The 25075-nt window shown below is 38.0% G+C and overlaps 2 protein-coding genes across 3 annotated transcripts in view; both read right to left on the bottom strand.

The window, feature by feature from the left end:
• LOC140504873 (NACHT, LRR and PYD domains-containing protein 3-like) overlaps positions 1-25075 on the bottom strand; it is a 396422-nt gene that overhangs the window by 125551 nt on the left and 245796 nt on the right. The gene's annotated exons all lie outside the window — the stretch shown is intronic.
• LOC140504872 (NACHT, LRR and PYD domains-containing protein 12-like) lies at positions 12811-23759 on the bottom strand. The gene is made up of 3 exons (XM_072610237.1): positions 23095-23759; positions 22772-22905; positions 12811-20264 (listed from the first exon to the last, which is right to left on the bottom strand). The coding sequence occupies exons 1-3, from the start codon at positions 23554-23556 to the stop codon at positions 20090-20092; spliced, it is 771 nt and encodes a 256-aa protein (XP_072466338.1). The 5' UTR covers positions 23557-23759; the 3' UTR covers positions 12811-20089.

Raw genomic sequence — 25075 nt, forward strand, 5'->3', positions numbered from 1 at the left:
AAAAGAAGAAGAACAAGAACTAGAAGAAGAAGAGCAAAAAGAGTAGGTGAATCAGATCAGGAAATGGAGACAACTATAAATATGGGAGTATACTTAGATAGTGGCATAAACAAAAGACAAAATAGCCCATATCCATCAAATGCCATGGAAAGGTATTTCACATGAATGGAATTAATGATATGATAAGAAAGGGAGACAAAGGGAAAACCTTTTGTTTTGATTTGTTTGTTTGGGGTTTTTTTGCAGTAAAACTCTGATATGAGACTAGTAAACCTATGTATATACATACGGGGAACAGACAGAATTCAATGATTTCAGTCATTTCTCCGTGAATAAGTGGTCAAAGGAGATGAATAAAGAGGTCTCAAAAGAGAAATTGATCTTCCTGGTCACCAAAGTAAATTTCTTTGGTTAACTACTACGCACAGAGGTTGCTGTTGGTCTTTGGTTCTAATAGAGGACCATGACATCACAGAGGTGATGCCATGACATGCAAGACAACTGCATTGAAGTGAGGAATGTGCAAACTCACCAATCTCACTTTCTCCTCCAGAGTCATCTGTAAGTAGAAGTAGGAGCTGTCCCACTCAGAACCCAACTGGCCAGCTAGGGACCACAGCTTCATCCTTCTTTCTTTCAGTCATAGAGATGAGAAATATATAAAGGAGACTGTTTTGGAAGAAGAAATTACAAAATATGCCAACTCGTTTTATGTATGGGGTGAGAAAGTGAGGAATCAAGGATCACAGTGAAGTTGCAAACCTGAGTGACTAGAAGGATGGTACCCTCAACAGAAACAGGGAAGTTACGAAGAGGTGTGGATTTTGTTGAAAAGAAAACCAGTTCAGTTCAAATGTGTTGAGTCTGATGTATTTACAGGATATCCAGGAACTAGTATTAAAAATACAAATTTAGGAGCCATGTACATATATGTGAAAACTGGCTCTTACAACAAAAGGCAGTATTCCCTTAGCAAACCAACCTTTCCCTCTCATGTTCCTTCTTAGGGCACACTAAGAACAAGAAAAGTAAGAGGTTATGAACCTTGAACCGGGATTAGGCAAACAATTTTCACACTCCATTCCCTGGTTTGTGCTGCTCTCTCTTCCTAAGGCACTCCTGTCCCTGATCACAAACAGAACATCATCCAAGGGAACATGGGGGAACTTACCTCAGAGTCTCTAACTTGCAGTTTTGATTTCCCAAGGCCTTACAGAGAAGACTTATTTCCCACTCTACCAAGAAATTTCCACTCAAATCTAAGTCTTTCAAGCTCTTATTGCTACAGAGAGCACAGTAGAGATTCTGGAAACAGGCATGGTTAAGACAACATTCCGCCAAACTGTAGGAAAAAACATGATTAGGGGAGAAGTGGTCGATTCTTTCTTTCTTTCAGGCATAGATATGAGAAATAGATAAAGGAGACTGAACAGAAGACTAAAAGACCTTCCAACACTGAGGGATGACAATTGTATCTATGCTGACCTGATGTGGTCCTGTGCTGCAGCTACAGTTCCATGCTGGGATTTTTGTCCCTTACCTCTACTGGAGGGGAGAAGAAGCTACCATACCCCTGGGGAATGCAGCAGCAGAGGGGCAGAGACTCCTGGCTGTGGGCACTTGCAGGACAGCAGAGACTATGGTTTCTGTTGCAGGGCAGAGAAGAAAGCTGTAGTTTGCAGCCACCAGAGGGAGCAAATAAGCATGAGCATTTGTGGCACAGAGTGGCTGGGGTCCCAGTTGTGGCTTAGGGATAGAGAGGAGTGGCCAAGCCCACCCCCAACCCTACCTCACCCCAGAGCTCAGAAAATAACAGCAAGAAATATCTAAGGACTGGGTATCATTCCCCACACCTGGGGACTAAAACCTAAATATCAATAATAAGCTGCTAAAAATAAAACAAAAGAAAACCAAAAAATGAGTAAACAAAGGAGAAAAAAGCTAACCGTAGATACCTACTATGGGGATGGAGAAGAGCTGAGTTCATGTTCAGAAGATAGTGGAGCTTAAAAAAATCACTTCTTTCTCAACAAGAAACATCAAGTGGTCACAAGTCCAAAAAGAGTTCTTAGAAGAACTTTGAAAGGACTTTAAAAATCAAATGAGAGATCAAAGAAAAACTGGGGAAAAAATAAGAGTAATCCAGGAAAGTTATGAAAAGAGAGTCAACCAACTGAAAAATAACATCAAAAATTTAATGAAGAAAATAATGCCTTGAAAACGGGAACTGATCAAGCTGAAGCTGATGATGTTAGAAGAAACCAAAAAAATTATAAAACAAAATCAGAAGAATAAAGAATAGAAGAGAATGTGATACATCTCATCACAAAAACAACTGATCTGGAGACCAGATAGAGGAGAAATAATATGACAATAGTCTGACCACCTGAAGATATATAAAAAAAAATCTTGATACAATATTACAAGAAATTCTAAAGGAAAATTTCCTTTAAGTTCCAGAACAAGAAGGTAAGATAAAAATACAGGGGAAAAAATCCACCTATTACCACCTGAAAGATCCCTGGACAAAAACTTATAGGAATACAACAGCCAAGTTTCAAGGTTTCTAGGTTAAGAAAAAAATATTATAAGCAACAAGAAAAAAATTTAAATATAATGAAACTAAAATCAGGATTACACAAGAAGTAGCAGCTACTGTGTTGAAGAACTGTAGGTCTTCGAACACTATATTTTGTAGATTGTGTTCTACCGTCATCACTGAAGAAGACCATGCCATCAGAGAAATGATGACATGACTTGCACTTGACTTTGTTTTGAGTGAGGGAGGGCTGTACAAGGTCACCAGCCTCATTTCTCCTCCAGAACCATCTGAATTGAGTGACCTGGATGGGGGAGATGACCCAAGAGACACTGTGAGACCTTGGGCTCTTTAGGCCAAGGTCTTTACAGGTACACACTTAGGGTGAGGCAACGCCCATTCACTGAATAGTGTTTAAGAAGTAGCCAAGGCATGGCCCCTTTCATGAGGTCCCCTTTCCTTTCCCTTCCCTTTCCTTCCTTTCCTTTCTTTTCTTTTGCTTCATGTTAAACCTACTATACTCTAAAAATGGGGCTCTAATAAGCCCCTGCCTAAGGGCTCCTCTGGACCCTCCTAGCTTTAGAGTGATTATCAATAGTAACTGTTGCTGTTTTCCACCCACCCTAATGTCTTTCTCTGAGAAGCAGATGATCATGTTTAATCAATGTTGTAAAAAGATTCCTGTTCAGGAACAGGATAGAATGGATGAGTTTTGAGGTCTACATCAACTTGGTCACTGTGTAATAGCTGTGAGAAACAAACATGATCTCTCCATTTACAGCTTGGAGAATCAGTGAATAAAGCAGGTCAAACCTTATTGAATTTTTTCACTGAATACAGCAGTCTTTCCTCATCAAATTATTGTTCTGTCTCTCACATACCCATGTTCGCCCTCCTCACTCTAGAACTGAGCCCTATAACAAAGAAGACAAAACCCAAAAAACAAACAAAACAAAACAAAACAAAAAAACAGGGACAGGATGTGAGAGAGAAAAGTATTTACCAGGTGACAGTGCAGGAACTAATGGATTCTTCAACTACATCTTTCAGGGATAATTTCAGAAACCCCTGAATAAACCACTTTCTGGTCAATATCTCAGAAGAAACAATAACTATAGGAATGAAAATGCATGAGATCTTGACTCCTAAAACTACCTCAAGAAAGGAGTTACCAGTCTCCCTCCCCAAATTATGCTCCTCCTTCCCCCTTTGACCAGCAAACCTAAGATTCTCACCCAAAAGAAATCTCATAGAGACTCACCTGAGTGTCTGGAGTTTACAGTCCTCAAGTGCTAAGACACTGCCCAGAAGCTTCATTACACCCTCAAGGCAAGAAACATTGATGGTGAAGTCTTTCCAGTCTCTCAGGCAAGAAAGAATTAAGATCATTAGCACCACAATTTTTCCAATAGGTTATTCTGAAGGACATAGAAAACCAGAGAGGATATGGTCAATTACATTCTCCAGGATTCATTTATTCACAATTTGTCACAGGGAAAGAGCTCAATGCCACAGTTCCTTTAGAATCATCATATTAATAAATCATACTTTCCCACTCAGCTCCCCCATGTCCCTACATCTGTAGTAAGAATAGGGGATGGGGACAGAGAGAGGGGTTCAATGTATGATTACGCTTATATTCACAGATTCCTGGTGAGGAAAGCCCCAAAATAACAAAATAGTGAATAGAGGGACTTATTGGTAAATGTAGATGTAACATGGAAAAACAGAAAAATTTTCACAGAAAGGGAATGTTACAGATGCCTCAATATTGAAAAAGGGGGAGAAGGAGTGTGCTTCCAGTGAGAGGCCAGGATGCTTCACTTGCATTCCAAACAAAATTATAGAATGCATTATTAAACAAAACTCAAAAAATCAACTGTATTTATTATAGGATTTCTTGGAAAGAAAACAGTTTGTGTAAAAAGCTCTGGAGGGTGCGTGTGTCGGTGTGTGTGTGTGTGTGTACAATAAACAATCTAAACCAACACTGTGATAGAAAGCAAAAAAGTATTAAGAGAGGGATCATATCTACAATTGTGGAGGAGACATTCCTTCTCTGTTTTATCCTGGTTCACTCACTCTCTTCTAACTCTTACTAACTCTGTCCTGACCTCGCCATTCCTGCTTTTTCATACTTTGGAGTGAGTGCCATGATGCCTCAACACCTCCCCTACCTCCACCAACTCTTCCACTGAGGCCACAGCCATAGTTAGAATCGAGATGACAGCTCTGCTTCTGCTCTACTGGTGGACAGGGTCCCTGATCTACCAGAGGGCTAAGGAGATAGTGGGCTGACTAGGCACTGATGTTGCAGACTGTAATGGTGAGAAGCTGGAGTGAAGGAGTATAAAAGAGAACCTTTTCCACAAAAAAGGACCCTTTCAGTAGCCTTTATTCACTGAAATAGTGGTTCTTTTCCCCTATTATTTCCTACCAGAGCAATTCATCCTTCTCACACTAGAACTAAGCTCCTCTTGGACAAGAAACACAGGGAGAAGACAACATAACTTTATATCAATTCATGGGGACAGATCAAGGGAAGGTCAGAGAAGTTCCAATGGGATATCAGAGGGAAGTGGATACTCCCATGAATAAACAGGCCCCAAAAGCCTGGTGAAGAGAAGGGTCTATTGTGCAAAATTTCCAAAAGGAATAAATGTGGATAAAGCCTCCCCTCCTCTGGGACAGGCAGCCTGCAGTCACCCTCCCCAAATCAGTGTGGTTCTTCCAGCTCACTTTGAGCTTATGGCCCTAATGCTCAGGAGGCTCTCAAGAGAAGACAGTTATATGGACTCACTCTAGTGTCTCTAGCTGACAGTTCTCTTTTCCCAAGGTCTCACATGGCAGTTTCATCCCATCATCCTCAAAGACAATATCTCACAAGTACAGGCTTTTCAAACTGGGAGCAGAAAAGAGATACTGACAACATGAATGAGGTACCTTGAAGTTTTTCAACCTGTAGGGCACATTCAACCAAAGATTAAATGAATCATTCCTTTCTCCAGGATTTCCTTCTTTCTTCTCTTTCTGGAAAGGAGGTCACAGCCTCCATTCCTTTACAGCTACTATCCTCTGACATCCCCTTCCAGTTATCAGTTCAATTGCCTTAAAATTGCACCTTCCTAATCTACCCTGCCATTCTTCTTGTCCAGCTCCTCATGCCTGAGTTATATCAGGTCAACAATGGGACACATGAAGGCAGAGAAAATGAGAAAGAAGAAGATGCTGACTATCGATTATTAGGAATAATAATGTGGGAAGGGAGAGAGGAATTCATTTCACCTCCTCTTTCTTGACAAAAACACTCAATATCTTTAGCATTTCACCACTGTAGTACTGGGCATATTCATGTAATTCCTTTTATATTGAAAAAATTTCCACTGGTAGCCCTTGTCTTTGCATTACTGTCATTTCTATGTATGTCTTCTCATCTGCTACTCCTAAAGCCATTTCTGATGACAAAGAATAAAGAGGGGAAAAAATTTTAGGAAAATCAGTCAACATATCAGGAAAATCTGATGCTATATGGATTACACATCCAAAGTGCTCCCTCTTCCACAATAAGAGAGGAAGGCATATTCTTACATCTTGTATTTGGAAGAATTATTGATCATTATACTATCAAAAGAATGTATTTTGATTTTTCTTTTTCTTTTCCATTTGCATTGTTGAAGTCAAAGTATAAGTTGTATAAGTCCTTCCCAATAAGCTCTGAAACTGTCCATTTCATCATTTTTTATGCCACAATAGAATTCCAAAAGAACGATACACCCCAATTTGTTTAGTCATTTCTGAAGTGAAGGACATCTTCATTTTCAATTTTTAGCTAATAAAAAAGAGCTACTACAAATATTTTTGCATATATAGCTTCCTTTACTTTTTCTATGATTTTCTTTTTGGAACGTAATTCCAGTAGTAGCATAGATGGGTCAAAGACAATACACATATAAGGATCCTTCTGGGCATAGTTTCAGACTGTTTAACAGAATGACAAAACCAATCACAGCTACTCCAAAGGCGCTCTGATGTACCCGTCTTCCACAGCCCCAATAATATTTGTCATTTTCCCCTTATGCCATTTTTGCCAGTGTGATAGGTACATGGTAGAACCTCAAACTGCTTTAATTTTCATTTTTCTAATTATTTGTGATTCATAGCATTTTTACATTCATTTATCATTTTTACTTTTACTCATTTCAAACTTCTTTTTCATGATTGTTCCTACCTTCTTCCTCTTGGGGAAGGGCCTTTCCTCACATAAATTTGGAAAAATTCCATATATATTACAAGCATGAGCACTTTATCAAAGGAACTTCATACGAATATTTTTACAGTCACCTCTTTGCCTTTGAAATTTTTTACTAAATTATATTTGTGTAAAACCTTTTAATCTCTTAATTACTTTATTTGTTTTCAGTTTTCTACAATCCCTTCCACATATCTTAGATTTTCCCCCCTCAGTCTACACCTTTTTCCACTTTCTCCCTCCTCCCTGCTGAGACAACATGCAATCTTATATATATTCTACACATACATTCTTATAAAATACATTTTCACGTTATTCATGTTGCATAAAAGAATTAAAATTAATGGAAGAAAGACAAAACATAACATAACACAAGAGAAAATGGTCTTCTTCATTCTGTGATTGAGTTCCATAGTTCATTCTCTGGACGTGGAAAGCATTTTGCCTCAAGAGTTCATTGGGAAGTTTCTTAGGTCCTTGCAGTGCTGTGAAGGGTTAAGTCTATCAGAAAAATTCATTGCGCACTGAGGTTGTTGCTGTGTAAAAAGTTCTCCTGGTTCTCCTCTTTTCACTAAGCACCAATTCATATCAGTCATTCCAGGTCTCTCTGAAGTCTTCCTGTTCATCATTTCTTTTGGCACAATAGTATTCCATTCCATCGATATAAAACAACTTGTTCAGCCATTCCCCAATTGATCATTCTAGGAAAAGATGTGTCCCAGCAAGCCTGAAGAATGTCCTACCTCACCAAACCAGCAGGAGATCCTCAGCCCCAGGGTGGCAGAGTAGGCAAACACCAACACCAGGACCTCTCATATGCTTTAGAATAGCCAGGAGAACTGTCAGACTCCGTGTTTCTGTGCAGTACTGGGGGGCCAGGCAACTTACAGGGACTAGACTGTCCCATGATCCAGTGCAGCTTCATATGGGCATGAATCTCCACCTACCAGAACCCCTTGTTTTCAAACACAGCTCAGAATGTGCAGTCTTCAAGCAGTGCTGCAGTACAGTCCCAGGGAAGCACAGAAAAAAAACATTTGGCCTCAGCACACATGACACACCACCACTAGGACTGCAGCTCTGCACTAGGGAAGTTGCCAGACCACTAATTATCCAGCAAAAGAAGCTTGGGACAGTACCCCTGCATTCCATCAGAAGAATTCAAATTAAAAAGTCAGGAAATAGGCAAACAACATGAGCAAGAAGCAGAAAAGATCACAGACCATAGAGATTTGTTATGGTAACAGGGAAGATCAAAACACAAACTCAGAAGAGGATAACACTGTCAATATACCTACACCTGACATCTCAAAGGAAAATACAAATTGGTCTCAAGTTCAAAAAGCCTACTTGGAAGAGCTCAAGAAGGGTTTTTAAAGTCCGATAAGAGAGGTAAAAGAAAAATTTGGGAAAGGAAATGAGAGGTATGCAAGAGACAATCAAGAGCTTGGGAAAGGACAAACAAAAACTGGCTGAAGAAAACAACTCCTCAAAAAATACAATTGTCTGAATGGAAAAGGAGATAGAGAAATCCACTGAAGAGAAGAACTTGTTAAAAAAAAGAATTGGTCAAATGGAAAAGAGGCACCAAAGAGCAAACTAAAGAAAATAATTTTTTAAGGATTAGAATTGGGCAAGTGGAACCTAATGACTCTATGGTACATCAAGAATCAATCAAACAAAATCAAAAGAATGAAAACATAGAAGGAAATGTAAAATATCTCATTGAAAAAACAACTGACTTGGAAAAAAAACCCAGGAAAGATAATTTAATAATTATTGGTCTACATGAAAGCCATGATCAAAAAGAGAACTGGGAAAGAACCCTTCAAGAAATTATAAAGGAAAACAATTCTGAGGTCCTAAAAGCAGAGGGCAAAATAGTCATGGAAAGAATCTGCTGATCACCTCCTAAAAGAAACCCAAAATAAAAAATCAAAAGAATGTTGTAGTCAAATTCCAGAATTAAAAGGTTAAGGAGAAAATATTGCAAGAAGCAGAAAGAAACAGTTAAAATATCATGGAACTAGGGTAAGCCAAGGTGGCAGAGTGAAGGAAGGGACTCAGCCAAGGTCTCCCAAAAATTCATTCAGATACCTCTAAAAAGGGAATCTATACAAATTTAAGAGTGGCAGAATCCACTAGGAGAAAAGAGTGTGGCAGATTTCCAACCCAAAAGAATCTGAAAGATCAATGGGAAGAATCTGTAATACCAGGATTGGACAGCACAGAATGTGCAGGTCTACAGCCAACAAGAGAGGAGCAGGAGTGGCCCCTGGTAGACTGAATCACCAGAGTAGTGATGATTCCCAAAGCTCTCAGCATAAGATGGGATTCTGGTAGAGCTGGATGATAGGGCCTGCAGCAACTGCAGCAGCTGTTCCTGAGGCTATCAGCCCACAGACTAAATGTTTGAAAGCCACCTACTTGAACTTCCAGGAGCCAAGATGGCAAAGTAAACCGTAAATGCTTTCATCTCCCCTTATTGACCTTGAAACACTCAGAGAATATTATCCCAAGAAAAATCCTGGATTACTGGAGCTAGCAGAAGGGGTACAACACTTTTCTATGTTAGGAGGTTGGGAAGATCCAAGGGAAAGGTCCCTCCTGCTGTGGATGAAGGGGATTAGGGCAGGCCCAGAAGTATCCACCAAGCCCTACCTCAGCAGATCAGGAGTAGAGCCTGACTCTCAGGGGAGTGGAGCTGGTAAGTTCCAAGACCAAGATCCCACGTGTGCCTTCCCACAGTCAGGGGAATCAGAAAAAACCAGTGCTGATCTTGATCGACCAGCACCTGGGCTCCAGTGCAGCCCTAGGAGAGGAGGAGACTTCCAGGAGCAGAGCACTATACCCCTACACCTCAGACTGTGAGATTCAAGGTAAACTCTGAAAGACTTGAGCTACCTCCAGCTCAGCACCAGGTGAGCTGTAGCAGTACTGAGCTCTTAGCTGACAGAACCAGAAGCCACAGAAGGCAAAACAAAGTCATGAGGTTGATATCCAAAAGCACAAAATACTTGGTACAGAGCCCCTGGAACGCCAATCAAATTAGAATCTTTTGTTGTTGTTGTTTTACTGAAAGTGCCTCTGATTGAGTAATGTGATTGGGCCTGCATATTAAGGGGAGTTTCATGAGGGAAGATCTGTAAGAACATCCAGAGCTTTTGTTAATGAGGCACTGGTTCCCAAGGCTTGGGATGCCCTCTGGCTTTGCAAATACTCCGTGGGTGAGATTTTACTTTGGGGCTTAATTTTAGTAAGAAGGTTTGAATGCTAGAGGAGGATGAGATAGGAAGTTGTCTTAAGGAGCCCACCAGCTTTGAGAACCCACATGTCCTGCTTCCCTCTCTGGTAAATGATCAGATTGCTGTACCTGTCTGTTTTCTTATGGTCAGGCAGAAGAAGCAATGCCTGCTGATTACTCTGGGGTTCAGGGTGTTGATTCCCCTGAACTAGATGAATGACATGTGCTTGAAAAAAGGATTTATACATGTGCTTGATTAAAGTTATTGTTAACCCCTCAAAATTTGCCTTTGCCTTAATGAATGCAGATCTAAGACCCTGTGGTATGAGGTCCCTCTTTGTATGTTGGGGTACTTACGGACACAGCCACCATGCCCCAGAAGCTAGATTCACTTTAAAAGCCAGGATAAAGGCAATCACAACGAACAAGAAACAAACTACAAAAGCAAAGACCATAGAATCTTACTGTGGGGAAGGGAAGATCAAAATAGGAACTCAGAAGAGGACAACACTGACACTGAATCCACATCTGAAACTGCAAAAGGGAATATGAACTAGTCTCAAACCCAAAAGCTATTCTTGGAAGAGTTCAAGGAGAATTTCAAAAGCGAAAGGAGAGAGGCAGAAGATAATTTGACCAATTCTTTTACAAATAAAATAGACAAAATGGAAAAAAATTAACTGAAGAAAATAAATCTTTAAAAAGTAAAATTGGTCAAATGGGTTAGGAGATACAAAAGTTAGCTGAAAAATACAATTCAATGAAAGTTAGAATTGGATAAGTAGAAGCGAATGACTCTATGAGGTATCAAGAATCTGGCAAACAAGATCTAAAAAATGAAAAAATATAAGAAAATGTAAAATATCTCTTTGGAAACATTGACCTGGAACATAGAGTTAGGAGAGATAACCTAAGAATTATTGGTCTACTGAAATGCCATGATGAAAAAAAGAGCCTGGACAGCATCTTCCAAGAAATCATGAAGGAAAACTGCCGCAAGGTGCTAGAACAAGAAGGTAAAAGTAATCATCAAAAAAATCCACTGATTCCCCTCCAGAAAGAGATCCCAAAATGAAAAATCAAAAGAATATTGGTGCCAAATGCCAGAATTATCAGATCAAGGAGAAAGTACAGCAAGCAACCAGAAAAAAACAACTCAAATATCACAGAACCACAGTCAGGATCACACAGGACCTTGCAGCTTCTACATTAAAAGATCAAAAGGATTGGAATATGGTACCCCATAAGGTTAAGGAGTTTGGACTAAAACTAAGGATCAACTACCCAGGAAATCTGAACATAATCTTTCAGGCAAGGATACAGAAACTCAGTGAAATAACGGACTTCCAGACCTTCCTGATGAAAAGGCCAGAGGTCAATGGAAAATATGATCTTTAAGTACAAGATTCAAGAGAGCCATAAAAACAAAGGGAAAAAATCTTGTTATTCAATAAGGGTAAGCCATTTATATCCCTATATGGAAAGATAACACTTGTTAATCTAGAGAATGGTATATTTATTCTGACATTTAAGAGATACATATAGGTAGAAGATGTGATAAAAAAAAAACCTAATTGAGGAGCACAAAGGGATTTTAATATTAGAAGAGGGTAAGAGGAGGCACAAAAAGGTAAACTACATCACATGAAGAGACACAAATACATATTATAGTAGAGGGATAAAAGGAAGGAAGATGAGTATTGTTTGAGCTTTACTCTCAGCAGATTTGGTTCAAGGTGGGAAAAACATACTCTGTTAAGGGCAGAAATACAACTTACCCTATAAGCACTAGGAGGGGAAAGGGGGAAAAAAGGAGGGAAGAAGAGAAGAAAAGAAGAGAGGAAGAAGTACTGAGGGAAAAAGAAAAAAGGGAGGGGAGTTCATAGAAGGGAGGGAATATTGAGGGAGGTGGTGATCAAAAGAAAACATCTTTTGAGGAAGGGAAGGGAGAAGGGAGAAATTAGATCATTAATGGTGGCAGAATAGACTGGACAGAGAGACAAAGATAATAATGATAACTGTGAATATGACTGGATTGCATTCTCTCATATAATGGAAGCCAATAGCAAAATGAATTAAAAACTGTAATCCTACAATAGGATGTTTACAAGAAACACTTTTGAAACATGGGGATGTACAAAGGGTAAATGTAAAAGACTGGAGGAGACTATATTATGCTTCAGCTGAAGTAAAAAAAAAAAAAAGCAGGGGTAGCTATCCTAATCTCAGACAAAGCAAAAGTCAAAATAGATTTAATCAAAAGACGTCAAGAAGGAAATTATATCCTGCTAAAAGGTACCATAGACAATGGATTAATATCATTACTAAACATATATGCACCAAGTGATATAGCATCCAAATTCTTAAAGAAGTTAAGTGAATTACTGGATGAAATATACAGCAAATCTATACTAGTGGGGGACCTCAAACTCCCCCTCTCTGAACTTGACAAGTCTAACCTCAAACAAAGAAGCAGTTAAGGAGATGAATAGAACTTCAGAAAAAGGTAGATATAGTAGACCTCTGGAGAAAACTGAATAGGGATAGAAAGGAATATACATTTTTCTCATGGTGATTGGTACATACACAAAAATTGCCCATGGAATAAATGATAAAAGCCTCACAATCCTATGCAGAAAGGCCCGAATGATCAATTCATCCTTTTAGAACATGATGCAAAAAAAATTATATGCAATAAAGAACCAAAGAAAGGTAGGCTAAAGATAAATCCTAAACTAAATAGTTTAATGCTAAAGAATGAGTGGGCTAAACAACAAATCACAGAAATAATCAATAACTTCATTCAAGAGAATGACAATAATGAGACAACTTATCAAAAATTATGGGATGTGGTACAAGCAGTTCTTAGGGGAAGTTTTATTTCTCTAAATGCTTACATGAATAAAATTGAGAAAGAGAGGATCAATAAATTGGGCATGCAACTAAAAAGGTTAGAAAAAGAACAAACTGAAAATAGCTAATTACATGCCAAGTTAGAAAAACTGAAAAACAAATGAAAGACTGATAAAGTTGATATTAAGAAAACTATTGAGCCTTAGTTCAATAGTTATTACTTATTAGATTATCATTATCTTAGTTATTAAAAATAAAGTCAGAACAGGTTTTACGAAAAAAATAATAAAATTGATCAATCTTTAGTTAACTTGATTTTAAAAAAGAAAGAAGAAGATCAAATGACTACTATCAAAAATGAAAAGGGTGAATTCACCACAAATGAAGTGGAAATTAAAACAACTAGGAATTATTTTGTCCAATTATATGCCCATAAATTTGATAATCTTAGTAAAATGGATGAATATTTACAATCACAATTATAATTATAATTTGCCCAGATTAACAGAAGAGGAAGTAAAATACCTAAATAATTGCATCTCAGAAAAAGATATTGAATAAGCCATCAATGAACTCCCTAGACAGAAATCTCCAGGGCCAGATGTATTCACATGCAAATTCTATCAAACTTTTGAAGAACAATAAATTTCAGTACTATACAGACTATTTGGGAAAATTGGCAAAGGAGTCCTACCAAATACTATTTTTGTTGGTTTGGTTTTGTTTTTCTTTTTAACATATAATTTATTTTTTAATATATAATTTATTTTTACTTTAATACATAATTTTTCATTTTAATTTATTTTATAATTTATTTATATAATTTATTATTCACTTCCAAAAAAATCTGAATTCAAAATTTTCTCCCCATCTCTCCCTACCCTCACCACAGGACAGCATGCACCCCACCCACTTCTTCCTTCAGTCTACCCTCCTTTATGTTATCCTCCCTTCTTCCATCCTCCTAGCCTCTATCTACCTGCAGGGAAAAACAGACTTCTATACCCCATTGTTGTACATCATGTTTTCCAGCTGTATGCTGAAACAATTTTTAACATTCATTATGAAAGTTTTGATTTCTATATTTTCTCCCTTTCTCCCTCCCCACCCTTCCTCACTAAGAAAATAAGCAAATCAATGTAGGTCATACATGTGTAGTCATACAAAACAATTCCATAATAGTTACATTGTGAAAGAACAGTCACATTTCTCTCTGTCCTATCCTGCCCTATCCTGCCAGAACAAACATAGGGATTACATGAACACATTTACAAAACACTTTTCATTCAAATAAAGTTGGATCTAAATAATTGGAAAAACGTCACTTGCTCATGGGAAGCTAGGTAATATAATAAAAATGACAGTCTTATCCAAATTAATTTCAGTGCCATACCAATCAAACTACCAGATAACTACTTTATAAACCTAGAACAAATAATATGAAAATTCATCTGGAAGAACAAAAAGTCCAGAATATCAAAGAACTCATGAAAAGAAATGCTAGGGAAGGTGGCCTAGTCCTACCAGATCTCAAATTATATTATAAAACAGAAATCATTAAAACCACTTGGTACTGACTAAGAAAAAGAGGAATAAATCAGTGAAATAGGTTAGATACTCAAGATACAGTAGACAATGGATGTGGCAGGCTATTGCTTCAAAAAGCAAAGGATCCCAGCTTCTGGGATAAGAACTCACTGTTTGAGAAAAATTGCTGGGAAAACTAGATAATAGTATGGCAGAAACTGGATGCAGACCAATGCCTGACACCATAGACAAGAAAAAAAGTCCAAATGGGTGCACAATCTAGGTAGAAAGGTTGATATTACAAAGAAATTAGAGGAACAAGGGATAGTGTATTTGTCAGATTTATGGAGAATTGAGAAATATATGATGAACATTAGGAAGTACAAAATAGACAGTTTTGATTCCATTAAACTGAAAAGGTTTTGCACAAACAAATCCAATGCAACCAAGATTAGGAGGGAAGCAAAGAACTGGGAAAGAATTTTTACACCCAGTGTCTGTGATAAAGCTCTCATTTCTAAAATACATAGAAAAGTGTGTCGAATTTACCAAAATACAAGGCATTCACCAATTAGGAAATGGTCAAAGGATATGAACGGGCAGTTTTCAGAGGAAGAAATTGAAGCTATCAATCATCATATGAAAAAAACACTCTAAATCACTATTGATTAGAGAGATGGAAATGAAAATAACTCTGAGGTACCATATCACACCTATCAGATTGGCTAACATGACAAACAGGAAGATGATAAATGTTGGAGAAGATGTGAGAGAGCTGGAACACTAATTCACTGTTGCTGATGCTATGAGATGATCCAAACATTCTGCAGAGCAACTTGGAACTATACCCAAAGGGCTACAAGAATCTGCATACCCTTTCACCCAGGAATATCGTTTTCTAGTACTATATCCCAAAGAGATCATAAAAATGGGAAAGGGCCTCACATGTATAAAAATATTTATAGCAGTTCTCTTTGTGGTGGCCAAGAAATGGAAACTGAGGGGGGCCAATCAATTGAGGAGCAGCTGAACAAGTTGTGGTATATGATGTATAATAGAATACTATAGTGCTATAAGAAACGACGAACAGGCAGACTTCAGAAAAACATGGAAAGACTTTAAAGATCTGATGCTGAGTGAAGCAAGCAGAACCTGGAGTACATTATATACAGGAACAGCCACAGTACGTGAGGACTGATTTTGATAGACGTTCTCAGAAATGTAGCCAGCTACATTTCCAAAAGACTCACAATGCAAAATGCTATGGACAGTCAGATAAAAACTATGGAGTTAGAATGCAGAATGAAGCACACTATTTTCTTTTTTTATGTTTCATTGTGTTTTGTTGTCTTTTTCTCATGATTTCTCCCATTCTTTATAATTCTATGCAATATGACTGATGTGTAAATGTATTCAGTAGGAATGTATATGTACAGACCACATATGATTGCATACCATCTTGGGGAGAGAGTGTGAAGGGAAAGGGAGAAAATTTAAAACTTATAAAAGTGAATGTTGAAACTTGTAAACAAATAAATTATTGAATTTGAAAAACATAAATTTCATGGAACTACAGTCTGGATTACACAGGACCTAGCAGCTTCCACATTAAAGGATCAGAGGGTTTAGAATATGATATCCCAGAAGTCAAAGGAACTTGGATTACAACCAAGGATCAAATAAATATTCAGAAGAATTGAGAATAATATTTTAGGTAAAATGAACATGCAATGAAATAGGGGACTTCTAAACCTTGCACTTGAAAAGGCCAGACCTCAACAAAAATTAGATCTTCAAATACAAAATTCCAGAGAGTCATAAAAAGGTAAATATGAAAGAAAAAACTATATTACTGAAAAAGGGTAAAATGTTTACATCCCTACATGGGAAGTTGATACTTGTAACTCTTGAGAACTGTATCTTTATTACAACACTAAAAAGAGGTATACATAGAGAGAGGGTGGCACCAACATAAAAACTGACCATGTATTAGAGGAGGAAAACCTGCGAGTCCAATGAATCCAATGCAAAAATGTGGAGATGCAAGTTTTTCAGATTGTAATGCAATGAAAACTGCACGTAATAAAGAGCCATGGAAAGACAGACGAAAGATTAATTGGAAACTAAATAATCTACTCCCAAAGAAGGAGTGGATCAAACAACAAACCACAAGTGAACTTTGATGGGATGATTTAGAAAATGAATTAAGGGGTGAAAAAAAGACTGTACTGGGAGAAGAGGAAAGGAAGAAACAGAAAAGGGTTAATTATGTCACATGAAGGGGCACAAACACCTGTTACAAGAGAGGGAGAGAAGGCATAGAGCCAAGTATTATTTGAACTTAATTCTCATCGGATTTGGCTCAAAAAGGATATAACATACAGACCACTTTGGGTATAGAAATCTATCTTACATGTAGGAAGTAGGAGGGGAAAGGGAAAAGAAAAGGAAGGGGTAAATAAAAGGGAGAGTAGAAGGGAGGGCAAAAGTAGCAAGGGAAAGGGACAAGAAAAGGGAGGTAGGCTGATCAAAGGGAGGGAACATTAAGGGACAAGGTGGTCAGGATTAAAATATTAGTAACATGTGAAAGGAAAAGAGAGAGAGAATGGGAAAACAGGATGGAGAGAAAGACACAATTAAACATCATAAGCGTGAATATGAATGTGATGGACTCGCCCATAAAGCAGACAACATAATTGATTAAAAACCATAATCCTACAATATGTTGTTTATAAGAAACACATTTGAAGCAGAGACATAAACAAAGAGTAAAGGTAAAATGCTGGCATAAAATATATAATGCTTCAAGGGCACTTTAAAAAAAGGAAGAGTAGCAAACCTGATCTCAGAAAAATTAAAAGTAAAAATAGATCAGAGAGAAGAGGAAGGAAACAACATCCAGCTAGAAAGGTACCATAGAAAATGAAGTAATATCTATACTAAAAGTATATGGACCAAGTGGTACAGCATTCAGATTCTTAGAGAAAAAGTTAAGGGAGTCACAGGAAGAAACAGACAACAAAACTATACTAGTGGGGGACCTCAACCTCACCCTCTCAGAACAAGATCCATCTAACCACAAAATAAACAAGAAAGAAGTTAAGGAGGTGAATAAGTTTTTCAAAAGTTAGATCTAGTACTCCTCTGCAGAAAACTGGATGTGATTAGAAAGGAATATACCTTCTTTTCTTAGGTATATGGCACCAACATAAAAACTGACCATGTATTAGCGGAGAAAAACCTCTCAGTCCAATAAATCCAATGCAAAAATGTGGAGATGCATGTTTTTCAGATTATAATGCAATAAAAACTACATGTAATAAAAGGCCATGGAAGATAGACTAAAGATTAATTGGAAACTAAATAATCTACTTCAAAAGAGGGAGTGGATCAAACAACAAATCAGAGAAACAATTAATAACTTTATCCAAGAGCATGACAATAATAGACAACACACCAAAATTTATGGGATACTGTCAAAGCAATTCTTAGGGGAAATTTTTTATCCCTAAATGCTTACATGGATAAAATAGAGAAAATGGAGATGAATGAATTGGCATGCAATTAAAAATGCTAGAAAATGAACAAATCAAAAATCTTATATTAAATACAAAATTAGAAATTCTGAAAATCCAAGGACAGATTAATAAAATCCACATAAAGAAAACTATTTAACTAATAAGTAAAAGTGAGAACTGGTTTTATGAGGAACAAAACAATGAAATAGATATACCTTTGGTTCATTTGATTAAAACAAGAAGAAGAAAACCAAGTTACCAGTATCAAAATTTATAAGGGTGAATTCACCACCAATGAAGAGAAAATTAAAAGAATAATTAGTAGCTAATATTGCCCAACAGTATGTCAATAAATCTGACAATCTTAGTAAAATGGATCAATACTTACAAAAATATAAATTGCCCAGATTAATCAAGAGGAAATAAGATATTAAAATAACTCCATTTCAAAAAAAGAAATTGAACAAGCCATAAATAAGCTCCATGAGAAGAAATCTTGAGGGCCAGATGGATTCACAAGTGAATTCTGCCAAACACTTAAAGAACAATTAATTCCAAAACTATAAAAACTATTTGAAAAAAATAGACAAAAAAGTCTTACCATATTCTTTCTCTGATACAAATGTGATGCTTATACCTAAATCAGGAAGACTCAAAACAGTGAAAGAAAATATAGACCAATTACCTTAATGAATATTGATGTAATTTTTTTTAAATATTAACAAAGAGAGTACAGCAACATATCATAAGGATAATACACTATATGATCCAGTAGGATTTATACCAAGAATGCAGGAATGGTTCAATATAAGGAAAACTATCAGCATAACTAACCAAGTCAAAAACAAAATTGGCTGAAATAATATGAATATCTCAATAGATGCAAAAAAAAACTTTTCACACAGTACAGCAGCCATTGCTATTAAAAATATTACACAGTGTAGGAATAAATGGAGTTTTCTTAAAAAGATAAGTAGTATCTATCGAAAACCATCAGCAAGCATTATGTGTAATGGGGATAAGCTAGAAACTTCCAATAATATCAGTGTGGAAACAAGGATATCCTTTGTCACCACTCTTATTCAAACTTGTACTAGGAATGTTAGCTTTACCAATACAAGAAGAAAATGAAATTGAAGGAATTTAAATAGGCAATCAAGAAACCAAACTAGTGCTCTTTGCAGATAATATTATGTTACACTTAGAGAATCCTAAAGAATCAACTAAAAAACTACATGAAATACTAAACAAGTTTAGCAAAGTTGCAGGATATAAAATAAACACACATAAATCATCACCTTTTCTAAATATTACTAACAAAGTCCAACAGCAAGAGATAGAGAAATTCCATTTAAAGTAATGGTAGACAACATAAAACATTTGGGAGTCTACTTACCAAGAAAAACCCAGGAACCATAGAAACACAATTAAAAAATGCTTTTCACACAAGTAATGTCAGATTTAAATAATTGGAAAATAACAATTGCTAAGGAGTTGGTCAAGCTAATATAATAAAAATGACAATTCTACCTCAATTTCTTTACTTATTTAGTACAATATAAATCAAACTACCGAAAATTATTTTATGGAGCTAGAAGGCAATAACCAAATTCATCCTGTAAGAACAAAAGAATTAAGGGAATTGATGAAAAGAAATGAAAAGGATGGCAGCCTAGCAGTACCACATCTAAAACTCTATTATAAAGCAACCATCATCAAAACTGTTTGGTACAGTCTAAGAAAAAGAGTGGTGGATCAGTGGAATAGGTTAGTTACACAAATGACTAGAGTAATGTACTATTTCATAAACCCAAAGGCTGCAGCTTTCAGGATAAGAAATCCAACTAGATAAGAACTGCTGGAACATAGTATGGCAGAAACTAGGCATAGGCCAACATCTGACACCATATACCAAGATAAAGTCAAAATGGGTGCATGATTTAAACACTAACAAATAATAGTGGTGAAAAGGACCATGTGTCCCTTTTCCCTCTTCTTTCCCACTCTTCTTTTCATTGTCCTACTTTTCTACTCATTTGGATTCTGATCTATCCTGTCTTTTCCTCCTAGGACCTTATTTTTTTTACAGATTCAGCTCTTTACCTCACTTTTCCCACTCCCACATAGTCAGTCACCCCAGCTCTGGGACCAGCTGAGATTTACCTAAGTTCTTCAAGTTTACAATGTGGATTTCTTAGTCCCACAAAAAGGTTGTCCATGCGTACATCTTCCACTCGAGAGGGGAACAGGTGGAGCTCTTTCAGGTTCTGATTCATGGAGACCAAAGAGAAGATATCTTGCCAAATGCCATCAGGTACATAAGAAACACAAGAACTAGAAAGAGAAATGAGAGTAGAACTTTACTGTGGATATCAGTGGTACTCAAATTGTCTCCCAGTATTGCTATGTGTACCTCTTATTTTGTATGGAAACATGGAAGGTCATATATTAAATTCCAGCAACTCTCAGAGAGAAAAGAACAGGTGGGATTAGGTGCTTGGAACTCTGAAGATCAGTGCATCTGAGACAAGTCCAAGTACTAGCTTTCATCTCACCTCCTTCCTCCTCACCACCTTTCCACCTCTCCTTCTTACTTCAACCCCCCATGTGCACAGTGGCAACACTGAAATCAATGTCTGGATCAGTTAGGTTGAGTGGAAGAGAAAACCTGACCTAAGGAAGTAAAAAAAGTTTCCTTAATATCCAACATACACAGAAGCCCAAAATTTATAATGATGGACTCAGTGTTTCAGGATAAGAGGAGAACAAATTATAAACCAAGAGCCCTCTGTTTGGTACAGTAATTGGGGAATTTGTAATAAGGAACTGCTATTGGGATAGGAAGATGAACAACCACTCTCAGGGAAATCCAATACAAAGGAGATGGCACCCCGAGTTGGTGCTAAGACAGATTAATTAAATTCTTAAGACTTCTATTAATATATTCAGCCCAAAACTACGCAACCCTCAACAAGATAAAGGGATAAGATAATTTTTCTAAATTTCCCCAAGCTCTGCTGAGGGTCCATTTTTTCTTATTTTCCCTTTCCAAGATAAACTTAGTTATAATTTTACTCTGATTCCATTGGGAGCTGGATGTCACAGTGGACCTCCAACTTCTGTAGACATGCCCCTCAGAGTAGGTTCTCCGAGCTGGAAAGAATTTTGGAGGAAAGTAATGTACAAAGAGCTCAAGGATATGAAAATGATATCATTCTCCCTGGGAACCTTTTCCTTTATATCTCCAGCGTCTAACCTAATGCTGTAGAGCTCTTTCAGGTTTTTATTTTAGTAGAGAGGTAATAAATGAAATCTGCCATCAACAATAAAGGAGTCAGAAAGTGATAGGTGAATATAAGAAGAGAAGACTGAAACCAAAGAGCTTAAGAGGAAGAAAACTCAGAAACTTTAAGCTTGAGCAGTTCAAAGAATTTAGAATTTATAAAGACAGAAATAAAGGTGAGCATTAAATTCCAACCAAAAAAATTGAACTAATACGTAACGGGGCAGAGGATCATGTTGATTCCTAAGAGAGCAAGGAAACATAGCTGAATGTTAATGATTCACGAGAAACATAAGAATTAAGGGAAAAAGAATTTATGTTTTGCACCACAGAAATAATTGGCAGAAAGTCAAAGGTTAAATCCAGTCATGAGTCACTTCAAAGAAGTAAAAGAGAGAACAACTAATTGGTAATGCAAACATAATGAAACGAAGGACAACATCCACTGAGCTACCTAGCTGCTTCTAATAAAGCTACCAGGGAGGGACTCTTCAAGGCAACTTTTTTCTCCCCCAGAAAAATGCCTTCTAATGAATCTGTAAGGTGACACACTGCAAAGGCTTACTCTAACAGGAAAATGACTTCCTGCTGCCCCATCTCCGATGTGCAAGAGACTCAGAAGAATCAAAAGGCCCCTACTGAGTGAGTACTGGCCTGGTCTCTCCACATCCATTGGGATTTCAGAGTCTGGAACCTGGAAGAGGAGGCTGAAGGTGCATGTGAAATTCTGCCATGAACAAACAAGAGCATCTTTGTTGTTTATGAGCCCATTGTCCCTACTGCAAGACAGAGTGTCCCAGAAGCCAGCCAAGGACAGGATGAGCAGGTTTCTAACATTAAAAGGCACAAAATTAGCCATGGGATGAAGTCTGCTCTCCTCCATTCCAATCTTCTGGCTTTTCACCTTCAATTATGGATATTCTGAAAGATTTCAAAGCAGAGAAGTCATACCACAAAGCCATTCACTTCCTTTGAAAGCACTTCCTGAGAGCTCCTAGAAAAGGGGCATTTGTAGCAGACACTAGAGATGTGATTTTTCCTGCATAAAAATGGAAAGCTGCTGGCCACAAACTTGGAAATTTGCATGACTCCACCCCTCACTGCCTCCCTCCCAGCTCCTTGTCCTTCTTGACATTCTGCTGAACCTCAGTGACCTAAACAAATATCCATTAACATCAGTTGGATATAGAAATTTGCACACAGTCTATTCCTTTTCATTTCCTGGCATATATGAAGATATAGGAGCATCTACCCAGGAATCTCTTTGATGCCAAAAACAACTTTAATAGCACTAGTTCAATCTGGAGTGCCTTTAGTGGGTTGAACAAATCGATGGTGGAAAAGAACACCACCTTAGTTTTCTACATCGACAGGAGGAAAGGTGACAGTGACTGCTGTTGGACACTTTGTTCCAAAATTCGGTATTCCCAAAGAAAAATGAGAACCTAGGCTAGACACATGTGCAAAGCTGAAAACTGAACACTGAAAAAGCCATAGTTCCATCTATCTGTAAAAAGCCTAGTAAACACTTCAAGACATGAAAACAGAAGATACTCACGAGGAAAGTCTCTGTATCCCAGGCCAGTGCTTAATGCAGAAAGCTATAATCAGGACTTCATAGGCACAGGAAGAACATAATTTCATTTCTTGGACGTTAACTAATGCCCGTGTTACAAATTCAGCATCATGAGTCTCATAAAAGAGAGAAAACCAATTTGGTAAATGAGAATAAGAAAAGTAGGAATATACATTATCTCCTTTTGTTTCTCACTCAACCCACCCCAGTAACTGTGACTTAATTTCCAGAGACATTCTACATCTGAACTTCCTCTGCACCTCACTTGCTATCTCAGCATTTAGAAAGCCAAACAAGAATTGTACCACCAGGACCACAAAGCTGGCATCATGCTCCCTATATTCCTGCAGAAGGTTTTTGAAATCTGGGATGGAGAAGTCAGGGCTCTCCTCCCCTTCTTCATCTGGGCTCATCACGTAGAACATGGTGGCAAAGAACTCTTGGAAACTCAAGTGAATGAAGCTGTAGCAGTTTTCACAGCCACTGTCTTTCTGAAAAATGTTCATGTCTAAGAAGGCAGAGACATCAGCTGCCTCTAGGTTATGCCTCCTAAGGTCCTCCTCTTCAAACAGCAGTTTCATCTGCCAGATCCCCTCAGCAGCCAAGCCACAAAGGCCCTTCAAGTGCTGAGGCATAAAGTTCTTGTCATCAGGTGTGAGTGAATTGATATAACACATGTACAGAGGAGTGGTCATTTTCAAAGCCTGGATGGGATCTTGACCTCTCTCCTCTTGTTGTTTCAGGCAAGTGCATTTAATCCAGTTCATTACCTTGTACTAAATTAAGGGCTTTTTTGACTAATTCCTCATTTCTGAAAAATTTGCAGAAATACTCCATCCTCTGCCTCACAGAGAAGCCCAAGATCTCCACATGACATGGATTCCCTAACAAAGGACTAAATTTTCCCAAAGCAGTGAGTCTTCTAGTGAGCAGAAAGGAGGCTTCAGGAAGCAGCATTTTCCTTAGTAAACTACTCAGCAGGATGGACACTGGCCTCTGCTGCATTCAGTCTTTGCACAGATCATATCTGTGCTCATTACAAGTGAATTTCAGTTCATCTAAACCATCAGTGATGAACAGAAGTCTCTCTGCCTGGGACATGATTTTTGTCATGGGAGCCTGGGGGCCAGGCCAGTCACTGGCAATTAAATCAGCAAAACTGATTACTTTCATTCCTAATGGGTTCAGTTCTCTGCAAGTGAGATAGAAAAACATAGTCAAACCTCTCCTGGCAGAGTTTTCCCTCTGCCCAGTCCAACATCACTTTGATGGCCAGGGTGGTCTTCCCAATACCAGCAGCCCCCTGCAGCACAACAGTATGTGGTTGGATGCCTGTGTTTTCATCAGGATCAAACAAAGCTGACATCTCTGTGGGCTCTCCTCGTTCCTCCATGACCCCAGCATGTTTCCATCCTTGGACTAGGAGCTCATGGTGTTTCTGTTTGTAACGATGCTCCTGAAGAAGCAGCGGTTGCGAGAATCAGTGCTCAAAGAGTTCATGCTCCATAGGATGATGGTTCTTATCCCTCATGAACTGAAATTTCTTTCTCATTTGTTCTCTGTACTTATTTCTTTCACCTAAAGGCAGAACACAGTACAAATATATTCAGGATTAAATCTGCTGTGATACCTTTGGGAAAACTCTCAGAGACAATGCTTTGGGCAACATTGTTCCCAGAGACCACAGGGAGGTGCAGTTCTACCCTTCACTCTGCCCTCACCTCACAGCTGCTGGTGTCCAAGGTAAGCCCCCAAACCCTGCCTGCAGCTCAGCTTCATTGAGCTTTCTGAAACACAACCTTGACAATAACACAGCCCTGATCAGAAGCCCTCAATAACTCTGTCTTTTCCATCAGACAAATTCAAAGTTCATCCCACAATTCAAGGCTGTCCTACTTCTCCATCTTTAAATCCTCCCAGTTTCCCCAGATATACATTGAGGTACTTACCCTCCACTGTCTACGTAATATTAAGTCACTCAAGTCAAATTTCAGCTCCATAAAAATTATTTAGTGCCTAGTGTATGCCAGGTAGTCTGCTAAGGGTTGGGGGCATGAAGAAGGACAAAAGAGTCCTGTCCTCAAGAAGCTCACAATCTAAGAGAAAGAACATGCCAACAAATATGTGGAAAGAAGACACAGAAAGGAGAAACTGGAGATGTTTCACCAGGAAAGCACTGAAAGAGGAGACACTGGGAAAGGTTTCTTGCAGAACATGGGATATTAGCTCAGACTTTAAGGAAACCAGGGAAGCCTGGAGATGGTGATGAGAAGGGAGAGAACTCCA

Source organism: Notamacropus eugenii, chromosome 5 (genome assembly GCF_028372415.1).
Source record: "Notamacropus eugenii isolate mMacEug1 chromosome 5, mMacEug1.pri_v2, whole genome shotgun sequence".
NCBI classification, from domain to species: Eukaryota; Metazoa; Chordata; class Mammalia; order Diprotodontia; family Macropodidae; genus Notamacropus; species Notamacropus eugenii.